General features: G+C 34.7%; 1 protein-coding gene and 1 long non-coding RNA gene across 2 annotated transcripts; one reads left to right on the top strand and one right to left on the bottom strand.

Annotated features, from left to right (window-relative positions):
* The first annotated feature begins 338 nt into the window (after positions 1-338).
* On the top strand, positions 339-1,963 carry LOC122135500. Its single transcript, XR_006153547.1, has 5 exons — positions 339-491; positions 582-688; positions 1,054-1,139; positions 1,329-1,378; positions 1,922-1,963. It is a non-coding gene; the product is annotated as an uncharacterized LOC122135500 (long non-coding RNA).
* Positions 1,964-4,677: 2,714 nt separating this feature from the next.
* On the bottom strand, positions 4,678-8,519 carry LOC122138753. Its single transcript, XM_042733071.1, has 3 exons — positions 8,405-8,519; positions 7,952-8,027; positions 4,678-5,991 (listed from the first exon to the last, which is right to left on the bottom strand). The coding sequence occupies exons 2-3, from the start codon at positions 8,024-8,026 to the stop codon at positions 4,678-4,680; spliced, it is 1,389 nt and encodes a 462-aa protein (XP_042589005.1). The 5' UTR covers position 8,027; positions 8,405-8,519.
* Between the last annotated feature and the right edge of the window lie 7,945 nt (positions 8,520-16,464).

The following is a 16,464-nucleotide window of genomic DNA, read 5'->3' as shown; positions in this document are numbered from 1 at the left end:
ATTATAACTTAATATTATATTTATTTACATAACCTACAATGTGCAGTTTTATTAATTCATTTGCAAGACAATGTAGAATATATGTTCCATTTCTTTTTTTTTCATGAAGGAAGAGCTTGATGAAATAGTCAGTGCATGGAATTGCCACAGGATACGGCCAACTCACAACCCACGTGCTCCCAGTGGTCGACCTTCAATAATGTTTGCTGTTCCCAGTTTATATGGAGTGCAGAATTTCTTGCATCCAGTTGAACAAACAAAACTGAGCATTTGGCAAGAGGAGTGTTTATTTAAAGACTACCCTTGTGATGAGGATGTCTTTCAAACTGTGTGTAGAACTCATGGCTGAGCATAACCTTGTCATGTCAGATGATGTTTATGAAATTACGGACCTTTACCTTCAACTTCGTGAACTGATCCTTCAAGGACTGGATTTGGAGGAATAGATTCACCATTCTAATCTAATCTACAACATTCACTATAAGCTAAAGGTATTGTTTAAATTGTTTTAGTATTTCAGATTGCCAAAATTGGTATAAAAGTAATATTTCCTTAAGTGAATTTTATATCTGTGTCTGTAGATGTTGAACTGCAGCCTTACTCTCCCTACCCAAGCAACCTTGGACCACTGGATGGAATCGCAAAGCTTTTGGCATCACATGCCAGTGTGTTTTTAATCCAATCATAGGTAAGAAGGACTACATTTGCAGAGTTCTGCAAGGAAAACACTTCCCACAAACTGGCTGGCCATGCTAATTAAGAAGCAAGTCTCCATAATTATAGTTCACATTTTTAAAAACTACCATCTGGCCATAAAGATTTCATCTAACCATAAAGATTTTTGCATTTGTCTTTTGTTACACTGACACTCAAGAATGATATTTAAAATTGTCCCTTACATGTTTAAAGGAAAGATGTTGTTGTTTTTCCCATATTATTATAGGTCACAACAATTCACAAGGCAATTTTTTTTTATACAAAATTTTACTTTTTGTCTGAATATTATTTGTATTTGTTTTTATTTGTTCTTTTTTCATGAAATGGCAAATCAAGTCTCAAAACAAGTTTCTGAGTTCAAAGGCTCTGCAATCCCCATCCTTACTTCCATTGTGCTATCTCTATCTCTATCAAGATTAAGGGTGAGCAGAAGTTATATTTCACTTTATGGTCATTTGTATTTAAACATGCTTATGTTCAGGGAATTCATTTTTTTTTTTTTTTTTTTTTTTTTACAATTATGGGCCAGATCCTTTATTGTAATAAACTTTCAAGTCTTTGCTGAACCTTATGGTGAACCCTAAATTATGCATATTGCTTATTGCTGACAGATTTAACCATTATCCACTGTATGAAGCCCTGCAACCTCTAAAGCACCCAGGTGAGAAAAGCCAAGAAAAGCACTGATGATACAATAGGCAGCTTAATGTGTACTGAATGAATGAATGAATCAGTAGGTGCATACGTATTCATATGCTTATGCCATTATATGCCATTATAAACATTGTGTTCACACTTAAAAATTCCAACACAGTATTTTGGACACTTCATATACTCAGTCATTGCACCTTTAATTATGTAAGTGATGACAAGCAAGTTGTCTAAATGCCATACACTAGACACACAGTGCATAATTTAAGAGTGTACAATGTAATTTGTGACAGCTACTGACATGTCATATTTCTACATTAAAATTTCAATAATTAAAACATTAACCTCATAACATTATTGATGCAATTGCAATTGTATTGCAATTTACAACTGTACTGTAAATGCAATTATGCTACCAATGAGCTGCATTTAACAGACTAAGTGCATAAATACAACTTCTGATGCAGCTTATGTGCCACCCATGCAATTCAAAGATGGAGTTTTGTTGATACTGATTGCATTTGATTGCTAACAACCCTATTGTGTCATGTAGGCTCAGGCTCCATGAGCCTACTCTGAGGATCCAGATGGAAAAATCATTTACATCCCATCATTATATACACCCCTCAGGATCACCTTGTCTATTAGACACATTACTCAAGGTACAGTAAATAATCTCCATTATAAATCAGTGCATGATGATATAAAATCACAGTGATGTTGCTTTGTGTTTTCAGAGGGCAGAAATAATTTGTTCCATACCATCCTCATATCTATCCTCATGTGCAAAGGAGGCCAGCATAATGTCAAATCAAGATCTTATTTGTGATCTGTTTGTTTTCAGTCTTATAGCATGGCAAAAGCACAACCCTCAGAATTAAAGGGGAAAATGCACAAGCATCTAGATGTAGGGGGACTGGGGAAGTCGTGGCCTAATGGTTAGAGAGTCGGACTCCCAATCAAAGGGTTGTGAGTTCGAGTCTCGGGCCGGCAGGAGTCTCGGGCCGGCAGGAATTGTGGGTGGGGGGAGTGAATGTACAGCGCTCTCTCCACCCTCAATACCACGACTTAGGTGCCCTTGAGCAAGGCACTGAACCCCAACTGCTCCCCGGGCGCCGCAGCATAAATGGCTGCCCACTGCTCCGGGTGTGTGTTCACAGTGTGTGTGTGTTCACTGCTCTGTGTGTGTGCACTTCGGATGGGTTAAATGCAGAGCACAAATTCTGAGTATGGGTCACCATACTTGGCTGAATGTCACGTCACTTTCACTTTCACTTTCATGTAATGAATACTAAAAAAAAGACTATTTTTTAATGTATAAACTAAGTTTTTCCAACTACAGTAATGTAAATTTTTTTGCATGATTTCAAACATTTTTGTGATACACTATCATTACTTTCAGGCCTAACCTGAATACAAATGAAGCACAGCAAACCTGTTTTAGATGTACAAGACAATGTTTTGAACCTCAAAACTAAAGTATTTATGTGTTGAAAATGATCAAAATGTATAGATTTTCCCCTCTGTTTAAAGGGCAGGTGATTGAAAATAATATGAACAAAATGGCTATATAGGTATTATAATGTATTTTGCATTATGCCTGAAATAAAATTTTGATCGAAACTGAATTTTTTTTTATCGTATTTTGTTTATTAATTATGCAGCCTTGTTGTGGTACCATATTTTGCTCCAAACAAAACCTAAAATTATTATAAGTATTATCTATGTAGTCCTATAAATCATTTAACAGGCTTGATGAACCTGAATGGTTGTAATAATTTTACATGGTACATTGGCTGTCAGGTTTTGTGTGCCGCTACAGCTGAAATAGAATTTAAAACTTCAGAATATTCTTTTAAAAAAAGTCAGACTTTGATGTGCATTATTTATTGGCTTTTGGTACTCACTCCATCTTCAATGCAAAAAAAAAAAAAAAAAAAAAAAACCTTGGCACCATATATGCAGGTTGTGTTGTGTTTAATACATGAGTGGTTAACCAAACATTACAATGTGGAACAAGTAAGAATAAAACAAACCATATTAATATGATTTCAATAAAACAATCTTATAAAACTGTTCAAATGTTTTACCTATGGCATGTGTGAAAGGGGTTCACAATAATGCAACACCCAACTGTATACAAGCACAAACAAGAACACATTAAGAACACATTATAATGATTCAAAGCCATCATCTCACTGAAGCGGTAACATGTAGAATTTGTACAATTTAATGTAAACAGTAGTTTGTACCTAAACAATGAAGAGCACTTTCACTATTGAAAGTCATAAATAAGGTTGTTCAACATTCAACATAAACAGCAATAACTAAGTCAACAAATTAAAGTGACTGTTTTACTTTATGTATATGTGTAAAATAATTGTACAGTATGTAAATGTATGAAGAATGAACCATTAAAACATTTTAACATTTCAATGCCTATTTGAATGAACAGTTGACATGAACAACTTGTACAATTTAATGTAAACACTCGGTTGCACCTAAACAAATGGAGATGGTTCACTATTGAAATGTAAATCTTCAAAAACAAAAAAGGTTGTTTAATATTCAACATAACCAGAAATAACTAAGTTGACAAATTAAAGTGAATGTTCTACTTTCTATACATGTGTAAAATAATTGTAAGTGTATGAAGAATGACCCAAGACAAATAGCTAGCATATGAGCCGGCCATAACTCATATCTGCCAATATTTCATTGTGGTACCACTAAACTATGTCCATGACCCAGACATTGCTTTCAAGAATTTTGTTCATTTCAGACCTGAAATCTGGGTAGTTGTCATAGTGCACTGAAAGCCTCAGGAAACAGCCACAGGTGTGTGCCACCGGTCTTCTCTCAAACCCTTTAAGGTCTGTGAAATCAACTGTTATAGTTTTGCCTATAAACAAATCTGATCCTGTACAGAATCTAAGAAACAGAGACTGTCGTTTTGCATCACACTCCCTCAAGTAAGTTGTCAAGTGCTTTGAAATGTCCTTTTGGTGTATATTCATTGTTTCAGGAAATTTGAGAGATCGCACAATTTTCCTCACCGTTGGTTGTAATGCACAATACACATCTTCAATTTCCTCAAGGTCCTTGCTCAGAGGTCCAAGTATGCCTGCCCACTGTTCAAGAACATAAGCAGGCTCTTGAATGAGAGTTTTATGTGCCAGTTCTTGCAAAATTTGCTTGAAGTTTTCTTCTGTTGGAATTCTCCGACAACTGTAGTTGTCTAAGATCTCAAGCAATTCCTCTTGGTCTGCATTACAGAAGTCTGTTCTGCAGCTTTCTAACACAGCACACTCATTTTCTGAGACATATTTCAAACAAGTTCTCAATCAGATCACTTTTTACAGATCCTTTTATTGCTTGCTGCAAGATTGCAGGTGCAAGTTTTATTGGGAGATATTTCTCTTTATTCCAGCCGAACAGAATTATCCGGGCTACACTTTCCCACTTTTCTTTGCCAAAATCATGTCGAAGAAAGGGAACTTTAAAATTGTTCCCCAGCGTGCATTGATCATAGAATTCCTGCCAAAACTCTGATAGGCAATCCCTGAACACTCCACCAACATCATGGCCCATCTCAAACTGTCCATTTGGGAGGAGCAACTTCACTTCTACTTCACTCTGTGTATGTGGAAGGGTTTCATCACAGAAATGTGCAATAAGTTCAGAAAATATCTGTCCGCGATGAACAACAAGAATTTTTTTGTGTGGAACAATGGGTTCTGGGCTCAGAGGCAAAGTGTCATCTAAGTTTTGTCCATCTATCCCAGTGATGTCACCAGTGAATACTGTCACTACATCGCTTGTATCTGAGTAATCTGGTAAGGTCATTGAAGAACTTTGAAAAGGAACATTCAGATCATCATCTGCAACATTCAGATCCTCGGTGGAATGCAAGAGAGATACAGCATCATTGCCTGGACTTTCCACAAAAATTACATCCGTGTCTGAAGCTTGAAAGAAGTCATTCATTCTGCTAAAAGTGGGAAGACTTTGATCCTGGTTATTACTGTGTAAGTCGTCCATTGTGTCTGATATTTCCACTTCACTTTCTGTTTCCTCTTCCCTCTCCACCTTTTTTGTTGTCAGGTAGAACCTCATCATTGTGAGCTTGGATGCATTATACATTTCCCCCACTGTACTTTCTTTATCTAGTGACACTTCCTGATAATTTGTTAGATCCAATTCAAACTCAGAAATACTCCCATGAGAATTTTTTCCATTTGGGAAAAACAAACGAATTGCCTCCTCCATCAGTTCGTCCCTTTTCCAGTCTTTTGGCACACTCAACTTCCTTGTTCCCCCTCCTTTTTTTGCTCTCATTTGAACAAAGCCCTGCCCATCATAGTGCATCCACCCAATCTCAACTTTTCTTACAGTACGCTGAGAATTGTTTTTTCTAGTTGTTTGGGTTTCAGTTTGTGAACTGTCAGTTTTTTGTCTTTTGCTCAATTTTGATTTGAGGCGCTCAAACAGCTTTGACTTCCTGCAAGTTGGCTCACTTTCTTGCCTCCTGCAAAACCCCATCACTGCGAGTCTGTCTCCATATGAAGGAAAATAGCTTCTCATCTGGTCATCAGTCATTAGCAGTAGGACACTGACATCAATCTGCAAAAAAATATATTTTTTTCAGTATTATGCAATACTTAAACCAAAAATGGATTATAGTCATACAATTGACCATAGGCACAGTTACTTCCTGGTTTTAGATAAGCCGGCTCAGTCATTTCCGGTCAACTGTAAAAATCAGCTACGGAGTGCCCTTTGCGCAGTTTCTGTACATAATCCATTCACAATTTGAAGAAATTTAGAATGTTTTTCTAAGAGGACCAAACGGCCACCTATACTGTTTCGAGAATGACAAACGCAAGTGTAAAAAATAAATTGTTCCGGGGCTAATTGCTATGACTGACAGTGATAATGGAATGAAATATCTGATGATTCAAAGTCAAAAATAGAGCTGTGCATTAAGTGAGTCAGACTAAATTTAGAGTAACAAAACTACAGCAGTAACAAGTCTGTGTTGGCTGAAAATATTTAGCAGCTTTTACAGTTAAAGATAAAACTTAAATATAGTTGTTAAATTAAATCTAAAAATATTTCAAAATATGTAATGCATTATTTAATTGTTATACCATTAATAATTAACTTAATTTGTATATAACTAGTTAAGTATTTAAATAAATATACTTATGCTATACTTTATATTTCAATACAGTAAAAGTACTAAACTAAAATGTTATTAATAAATTATTATTTACTGATAATTTCTCATACATCTGAGGTGTAGCAGTTTGAATGCATTGTATAATACAAGTGTTTGCTTGTGTAAATTTATTAAATGTGTTCATCTTTCCCACAGGAATACTCATTATATGTTTAATCTAAGTATGGCTCTGCTGTTAGTAACTTAATCACACTTTAGTTTGGGGACCAATTCTCACTATTAACTTAATATAAACAATGACTTTTGCCTCAATAAACTCCTAATTTGCTTCTTAAGTTTTGGTATGGGGTTTAAGATTAAGGGATCTAAAATATGGTCATGCAGAATAAGGCATTAATATGTGTTTTATAAGTACTAATAAACAGCCAATATCCTAATACTATGCATGTAGTTAATATTAATATGCATAAGCAACTAGTTAATATTGAGAATTGGTCGCTAAACTAAAGCGTCTAGTTATTTAAGCTCTACAAAAACAGTCTGTGATGCTGCTTGATACTGAAAATTGGTACTTACTATTATTTTAATCAACTGTCATAATCATAAACATACTGGTTTCTAGCGAAAATAGTTTTACCATTTACTGCACTTTGTTATTCTTCTAGATATAGCGGCTAATGAATTGGAACCCTCACACATTCATAGAAAATATCTTACATGCACATTACAAAATCAAGTAAATATTTCTTCACAAGAGTTCTCTCTCATCCTACTCATCAGTCTTAACATTTCTGTGCTTGCATGATACCTGGCTCCACTTGCTGAAATGACATTCTTATTTTGAAAGGTGGCAGTAAAAAATACATGACATGACTGATGGAATGTTATCAGGGAAAATGATTCTCAAATCAGTAAACTGTGATATCCATCATCAGACAATTATTTATCATTAATATTTTACTGGACCACAGCGGTACTTCCATGGGGCTGGGCAGCACATCAACAGAACACTTCCTTGATTTGCATGTTAAGGGGCATGCAGAGGAAAATTTTTATATCACGAATGGGGTGGTATCAAATTCTGGCTTTTCAAAAAGGTGCAAAACACAAAATTCATATTTCAAACTGAGATGTGAACTTTTGAGGTATAAAACCTGCAGAATATTTTAATTGAATAGCATCCTCTATACAGATTTTTATTTTCCATTTCATGACCCCTTTAAAACATATATTTTATAAAATAAACTCTAAATAATTCTTATAAGAAATAAAACTGTAAGTAGACTTAAATCAAATGTGGGCTTAAATTGGTCATTTCCTTTAATTTATGACTATTGTTATTTTTAGGTGAACTGTCCTCTTAATTTATTCAGTGGGTTAAATTGTTTGTTTCAATATTACCTTGTCGTCCTCCAGCCTTTTTATGGTGGTTTCTGGAATATTCCTTTCCCTCAGAAAAAAGATTAATTCGTCCATCCTGCAATGATAGTTTAATGGAAATTAATAACATAAGCAGAGTGAGGCTGGTAGGCCAATATTAAACCATAGACCGAGTATGTAAGCCAGAAAACCGAAATGGTTTTCTGGCTTATGGTTAATATGTGCCGTGCGTATCAAAGCAAGCCCTGTATGCAAACCTTATTTCACTCAGTTTTTATGCAATGATAGAAAACTACTTAATTTTCCATAAAACCAACAATTAACATCCAACATTAAACTAACGTTACATGAGCTAGTATACCATAGTACGCGCTAGTTACCAAACATTCAGATTTTATACTTGCCCAGAGTCTTCTATAATAACATACGTAAATCGTAAAAGATTATCATACCAAAGAGTAAATATGACCATACCTTGTCGTCGGTTAATGGCATATAAAGCTCTGTTTACGATAAAAAGGTAAGGAAACTGCCGCGTTCTGTCTCTGTTCTACTGTTCAATCTCGTGGTTTCCTATAGTGCTTTGCGAGAAAGTGTGGCTATTCAAGAGAAAAAAAGTCAGAATTGTGAGATATAAACTCACAATTGCGAGAAAAAAAAGTCAGAATTCTGACTTTATAACTCGCAATTGCGACTTTTAATCTCACAATTCTGACTTTATTTCTCGTAATTGTGAGTTTATATCAGGCAATTCTGACTTTATTTCTCGTAATTGTGAGTTTATATCAGGCAATTCTGACTTTATTTCTCGTAATTGTGAGTTTATATCAGGCAATTCTGACTTTATTTCTCGTAATTGTGAGTTTATATCTCGCAATTCTGACTTTATAACTCGCGGTGTAATTGCGACTTTTTATCTCACTGACTTTTTTCTCAGAATTGCGTGATACAAACTCGAAATTGCGAGTTATAAAGTCAGAATTGCGAGATATAAACTCGCAATTGTGAGAAATAAAGTCAGAATTGTGAGATAAAAAGTAGCAATAACCTTTTTAATTTTTTATTCAGTGGCGGAAACGGGCTTCCATACAATGTAGCTATTGTTTGATGTTTTTCATTGATAGAGTCATATACACTTCGTGTTTTATTATTTTATTATTATTTTTTTTTTTTATATTTGACCTAGCAGGGATATTGCTGTTAATTTCATGTTTTTCAATATTGTTTTTTGTAATGTAGCTGTTTTCTAAATTTACTTAATTCTAAGTAAATATGCTTTAAAATCATAAGATGTGATTTTGTTTTATTCAGTGTTACTAGCAAACACTTACAGAAAGGTGCATTAGTGTTATTATTTTTTAAGTATTAACTTTCCATACATTGCACTTGAAAAAGAAGCTATTGTGGCTCTTGTTGGTGAATTAAATATATTTTTTGGAATATATATATATATATATATATTTTTATTTATATATATATTTTATCTTTGGATATATGAAAGTTTTAGGGTAGTTCATTATTTTTGATATTGTTTTGGGGTTTTATCTGTCAAAATTTAAATGTAATCCAAAAGTAATCAGATTACGTTACCATAACTAAAGTATAGTTTACTAAACAACTCAGCATAACTAAAGTTTGTCATGTAATCTGTAATCAATAACTGATTACAATTCATAAGTAATCTACCCAGCTCTGTATATATATATATATATATATATATATATATATATATATATATATATATATATATAGAGAGAGAGAGAGAGAGAGAGAGAGAGAGAGAGAAACATATATGGAGAAAATAAAAATACTAGCTTCTTATTTCCATTTTTTGTTTAAAATAAAATTTCAATTGCTAATACAGCATGGAGAAAGAAAGACATGAGTGGGGAAATCTTCTCAGAAAGAAAGAAGATATTAAATCATATAAAAAATAAAGTTACTGGATTTTTGTAGAAGTGTTATGAAAAATGCTTAATACAATAAAAGAATGGCATCAGATATATATATATAAAATATGTTATAATAAATATATATTATATCAGATATCTTACTGGTATCAGATATTCATTAAAAGTCTGTTTTTACTCATATGTTAGGGAGGGACACAAAAAGCACCCTTTTAGTGGAATGACCCATGTGAAGTTTTCAGAAGGGACCAGAAAAACTTTGATTGCTCAAGAATAAATATTGGCGAGACTATAAAAAATGTAAATCAACATAAAACTATATATTAAAAAAAATTTAAAAAAAACCCACAAAATACTGTAATGTCCATGTGAAACGTTAGCAAGTTTCAAAACTGAGAGGTTCCCCTTTCTACTGAGTCGTTTCACATTGTTGTGTGTGCAGCTGTATGAGCGAGTATAGCCTCAGGGGTGAAGGTGAATGGCTACATCATCTTTCAACCAGCCTTTATTATTGTTCACCCGATCAATGGCTGCTAATTGATAGTGTTAACCTGTCAGATTTAGAAAAAGAGAGATAACCCTGGGGAGCCATCAAGATAACTTCCCAATACAATGGACCCAGGTGAAGCATTGCCTACAGTTTTTTTAATCAAGACTGAGACCACCTTTCATCCCTCATAGCACAGCACAGAATCGCACGGCAAGGAGACACGGTTTCCATGGGAATACCCTCTGTGTCCCTCTTCTATTCCACTACAAGTTCAGGAGACAGAGAAATAAAGAGAGAGATATGTGAGAATGCGATTCTGCTTAGACATCTCAGAGCTACGCGAGCACTGCTGTTTGTTCACAGCATTCTTGACATCATTAAAGTTGAATTAGCTCCTGCTCTATAATTCACCACTCTCTCATTGAGATGGAGATCACAAGGCTTTGATGAATTTGAAAGAAAGCACGGGGCACAGTCACACTTCATTCCCCTCGCAGACTGGCTGTAGAAACGGCAGAAACTCTCTTGGGCAGCAGACGCTGAGGTGTGTAGATACAAAGGGGCTACGCATGTCGACATTTGCTGTCAGTATAAGCATGTATGGGTCGTTAGATCTAGCAGAAGGGGCGCTGGAGTAAGAAGTCAGGGAACATGTGCCCTCGGGCAGACATTCTCTCCATATGCCTCCTCTGCCAGAACTTCTCATAGTCTCTGCATCAATCTTCTCTGCTTCTCTGCTGAGCAAACTGATGGAAACAGATTGCATGGCTTTTTAAATTGAAATATCTTGAGTGAACATAAAATGTCAGTGGATAAAATTTGTCATCTTTGTAACATTTACCTATTTAGATTATAGTACGCTTTTAAAGTTTGGGCTCGGTAAGATTTTTTATTTTTATGTTTTTGAAAGAAGTCTCTTATGATAACCAAGGCTGCATTTATTTGATCAAAAATACAGTAAAAATAATATTTTGAAATATAGTTTAATTTAAAATGTTTTCTACTGTTCCTGTGATTTCATTACCCCCAACTTTTTGAAGTAAATAAAAAAAGTAATGTAAAAATGTAAAACTTTCAGCTAACAATAATCTATTTAAATTATGTACACCTGTAAGAAGATTTCTTAAGAATCAATTTAAAAGGAAATTTATTTGCATTCCCTTTAACTGTTATATATATACGTGTTTCATTACACATATAGTACTGCAGAGCAAAGTGTTTGCAGTCTTAAACAACATCACAAGAATATTCATCACAAGACTTTTACACAACAAGTTTAACATTTACCTGATCATTAAGAGTAGAGGATCAAACTCATTCTGAAATCACGAGACAACAAGTTACTAAATGTGACAGCAAGATCAAAAACATAGTAAATAGAACTAGCAAACAGGCAAACAATACACCATTTTAATTATTCATATCCTAGCGCATACTGGGAAGAGGGCAAATGGGACTGGATATTTTTCAGTGTAACTCCAAAAATGCATTAATTCAAATAATCTGCTATTTTTGTTTGACCTCTGAGTATATTGTAACAGAAAAACAGCATTTAAATGCTGTATTTCTGTTCCTGAAAGTAAATAAACAAAAAACTATTATAATTAGGTAAATCTTTGACTATTTTTGCATTATTTGCTTGATCTAAAAATAATTTTTAAAGAAATTATCTAATTTTTTTGTCCGGCTTTCTGTCGATAGTGACAAACACATCCTCCTTGTATTGACAGGCTGATCATCTGGGCCTGCTGGGTGGTAAAGCACATCTGTTTCAGTTTCACCAGCGGTTACTGAAGCATCTCCTGAACTCTCTGAGCTCTGAGAGACTGCAGTACATATATAGTTAGCGCACATCCTCAGACCACCACTTCATTCACTCTTTTAAGACCGTTGAGGGCATTCGAATTGGTCACGCCGATAAGAACTCCGCTGTGAATAAATCCATGGATCAGTGAATCCCTCACTGAAGAGGACATCAACAGTTATGCATGCTAAATCAATCACATTTAATTTTCACCACCATCATCAGAAAAAAAACATAAAGAGCAAAAGATCTAAGATTCAAGTACAGCTAGATAACGGAAATCTCCAAGTGAGCACTACTGGGTTTTGTTTCGCACTCTTCTTGTTCTATCTCTCTGTCATGTATGACATCTTTGAATCCTCCTGCTATGGTTTAGCCTCGGCTGACTCATTCACAGTTTTAATTCCGTACATCAGATCTGCCACTGAGCCACATCAGGACGAGCCGAGGTGAGTGACGCATCATCAGGTTGAACCTCTGACCCCTTGCATAGTCCCAAGGGAAAGAAACAGTGACACTCATCGATCATGAAACACTCAAGCATTTCTAAGAATGACATTCACTCAGATTGGAGTTAAATTACTGTATTATGCAAAAATCAAGAGTAAATTAATTTCTCATGGGAAAAGCTCTATTGCAGCCCGTTCTGCCTTTTGTTTTTGCACTTTCCTCTCATGCAGGCCTTGATTTATGGTATTGCTCATTAAAAGTGGGAGACTGAAGTCATAGAGCACTTCCCATCACAGCCCCACCACTGACCTTGACCTCAGACACCGCCGGGCTCTCATCTGTCACAGCGCTCGCATCTGTCAGTATCCAGGCTGCTGATATGGATCCTGTGCTTATAGACAGGGATCTTTTTTTATCCCGATTCATCGATTCGCTAAATAATTTATCATTGTTAATTTTCCCTGACAAATTGTTTCCTCTCTTGCTCATGTTTCCTGTGACGGCTAGGCCTGAGTTCATTCTGTTTTTGTTTGCATTTGCTCTGACATTGTGGGTTATGAGGCAGGTTTTATTGGACATCATGAAAGATGTTTTGTCATCATGTGAACCATATGGGTCAAAATGTTTGTAAAAAAGTTTTTTTTTTTTTTTTATTAATTTTTTTAATTTTATTTACATATTTCTCAATACCTGGGTCAGTTTTTCAAAACTCTTCCCACAGTTCTCAATTTTTAGCTTGGCATTGGTACTTTAACATCCAAAATGCATTAAAACTACCAAAACACATTGTACATGTCTTAAATCAATTATTTCTTCCATAATACTAGCAAAGGCTATGACCCAACAAACACTTATAAAACAATGACCTAAAAACACAACGGGTTGCATTTTACAGTTAATTTATTTATTTTATATTTTAATGAATCATCCTTCTGTACTGTTAGAATTCATTTTACTGTATATGTAACATGGTCCCTGTTTGCACTGCAGTACAAAATTATTAAGTTATCCGCTTTTGTTTAGATGAATGGAAAACATACTTGGGTTTGGTGTTATAAAACCACTTTTATAAGTTTTTTCTATGCTTTCATTATTCTTATATAGCTCCTCCTAGTTTGTACTATTCTGAACAATGTTTGAAAATGTGTATTGCTAGCACTTCTCATGTTATTGCCACTTTATGATAAATTGCTTGTTTTACTCTTCGTTTGAAAGTTGAGGATAGACTGATAGAACACATAGACTGCTGTTGTTTTCACTGTGTGAAGTGTTTTGAAAAGGTGTCCTAAGTATTGAAAATGGGTCCTAACAATTGTTTTTAAACAGTTTTAACCATTTTAACAGATGAGTGTCACTCAGTCTCTTTCCACTGTGAGCCACCGGTGTCTCCTCACGCTTCTTTGACCTTCCACAGCTGCCACTAGTCCTTGGGGCGACACCCCTCATGCTCCACAGGGGGCTCTAGCCATGACGAGGCCATCCATTTCCCACAATGCACCTGCAGCTCTCCTGCACACCCTGCCTGGAACCTTGTTAGAGCAATAAAAATAGTAGCATGAAACAGAATGGATGGCAAATAGAATAGGGACAAAAACCTAGCACGCCAGCCAAGATACTCTCATAGGTCTGCCACAGTTCAGCAAAGCAGGTTAGACCAATTAAACAAGCGTCAGCTGCTTTCGCTGATTAGCATTCACACCTCACACTGTGCGGAAGAGAGAGAGAAAGAGAAAAAGATGATTTCATATGGAGCGGCTTCTTAGGCTCAAACATGAGCTAATTTATTGAGCCAGTTAAGCAAAGCAACCAGGTATAGATGGTGGGTCAGAGAGTGAGTATTATGTGGCGATGTTATGGCTTGTTGCACAAAGTTTAATCAGGGTTGGACATCCCCGCACACATTCATCTGTGGGATTACACCTCTGACAGGAAGACGATGCTTCACGTAATGATAAGAGTTTGCTTTTGTTTTTCCCCCATCGTCATCACAGCTCTGTTGCTCTTCACTGCACGCGGCCATCTAATTCTCCCCAGGTGGAGGTCATTACATTTCCTATCTAAGCAAGAGTATTTGGGCTACACAGATCGATGGTCTTGGTAAATGCCAGTTGAGACTGTGTGTTGGGTCCATTTCGAGACTAGTCAATTGCGGCATGCGCAGGATTTAGTCGGCCAGATTTACAGGACATGCTCGACAGAGGTGATTGTGGAAGGAGATCAATGTCTCCAATGGCTTGCCTTTGTCACTCAGGGAGCATTTGCAGCATTTCCCTCCAAAAACATACAAAACATCTTACCATTGTCTTGACTTGTTTTATATATATATATATATATATATATATATATATATATTTATATATATATATATATATATATATATATATATATATACACACACTACCGTTCGAAAGTTTGTAAGACTTGTTTTTTAAAGAAGTCTCTTCTGCTCATCAAGGCTGAATTTATTTGATCCAAAATACAGAAATAAAACGGTAATCTTGCTAAATGTTATTACAATATAAAAAAATGGTTTCTATTTTAGTATACTTTAAAATATAATTTATTTCTGTGATGCAAAACTGAATTTCCATCATCATTACTCCAGTATAAAGAGTCACGTGATCCTTCAGAAATCATTCTAATATGCTGATTTATTATTAGAATTATCAACAATTGTGCTGCCAAATATTTTTTTGAAACTGTGATACTTTTTTCAGGATTCTTTGATGAATAAAAAGTTAAATGGAACAGTATTTGTTCTTAATGTGAATTTTTTTTGATGATGTAAATCTTTGCTATCACTTCTTAACAATTTAACACATCCTTGCTGAATAAAAGGTTTAATTTCTTTCAAAAAAGAAAATAGAAATTTATCAACCCCAAACATTTGAACAGTAGTGTATATTCTTAGAAAAGATTTCTATTTTAAATAAATGCTGTTCTTTTTAACCTTTTATTCATCAAAGAGTCCTGAAAAAAAAAGCTTCCACACAACTTCCAAAAAAATATTTGGCTGTTGCCAACATTGCTAATTCTAATAATAAATCAGCATATTAGAATGATTTCTGAAGGATCATGTGACACCTTATACTGGAGTCATGATGATGGAAATTCAGCTTTGCATCACAGATATAAATTATATTTTAAAGGATATTTAAATAGAAACCATTATTTTATATTCTAATAACATTTTGCAAGATTACAGTTTTTTTTGCATTTTTGATCAAATAAATGCAGCCTTGATGAGCAGAAGAGACTTCTTTAAAAAAACATTACAAGTCTTACTGATCCCAAACTTTTGATATATATATATATATATATATATATAAAACAAGTCAAGACAATGGTAAGATGTTTTGTATTGACATTTTTTTCATCAAAATTAAGTACAGTTGCCCCCAGTTCTGATTATGGTAAAGGCAGATTTTAAATATTAAAAAGTATTTAAATAATTTTAAATATGTAAATATTTAAATAAATATTTTTGTTAATAAAATAATATATTAAAATGATATAAAATATGAACAAACATGAAAAACATGAACAATGCATTTATAAATGACATTTCCTGACCAGGCACCGAGTGCTGTCGATCACAACACACACTGGCCCAGCGAACCAATCACAGCACATTTCGTATTTCAGAAGGTGGCCTTCATTTGATACAGGAACTATTCAAGCTGTTCACGCCAGACTGGGGAGAGAGGTGTTGTAATAATTATGTGAAAAATTATGTGTTTTTCGAACAACCTATGAGAGCCTATTCTAGTACACCCCCAAAACAAAATCAAGACTTTGTAGAAGAGCATAATAGGACCCCGTTAAAAAATGTAGTTTAGGAAAATATAATTCCTTATTTCTTTATTTTTGGGGGGTGAAA

This window comes from Cyprinus carpio, chromosome A3 (assembly GCF_018340385.1).
Source record: "Cyprinus carpio isolate SPL01 chromosome A3, ASM1834038v1, whole genome shotgun sequence".
NCBI classification, from domain to species: domain Eukaryota; kingdom Metazoa; phylum Chordata; class Actinopteri; order Cypriniformes; family Cyprinidae; genus Cyprinus; species Cyprinus carpio.
Note: the sequence above shows the minus strand (reverse complement) of the source record. Positions and strands in the feature narration are given on the sequence as shown.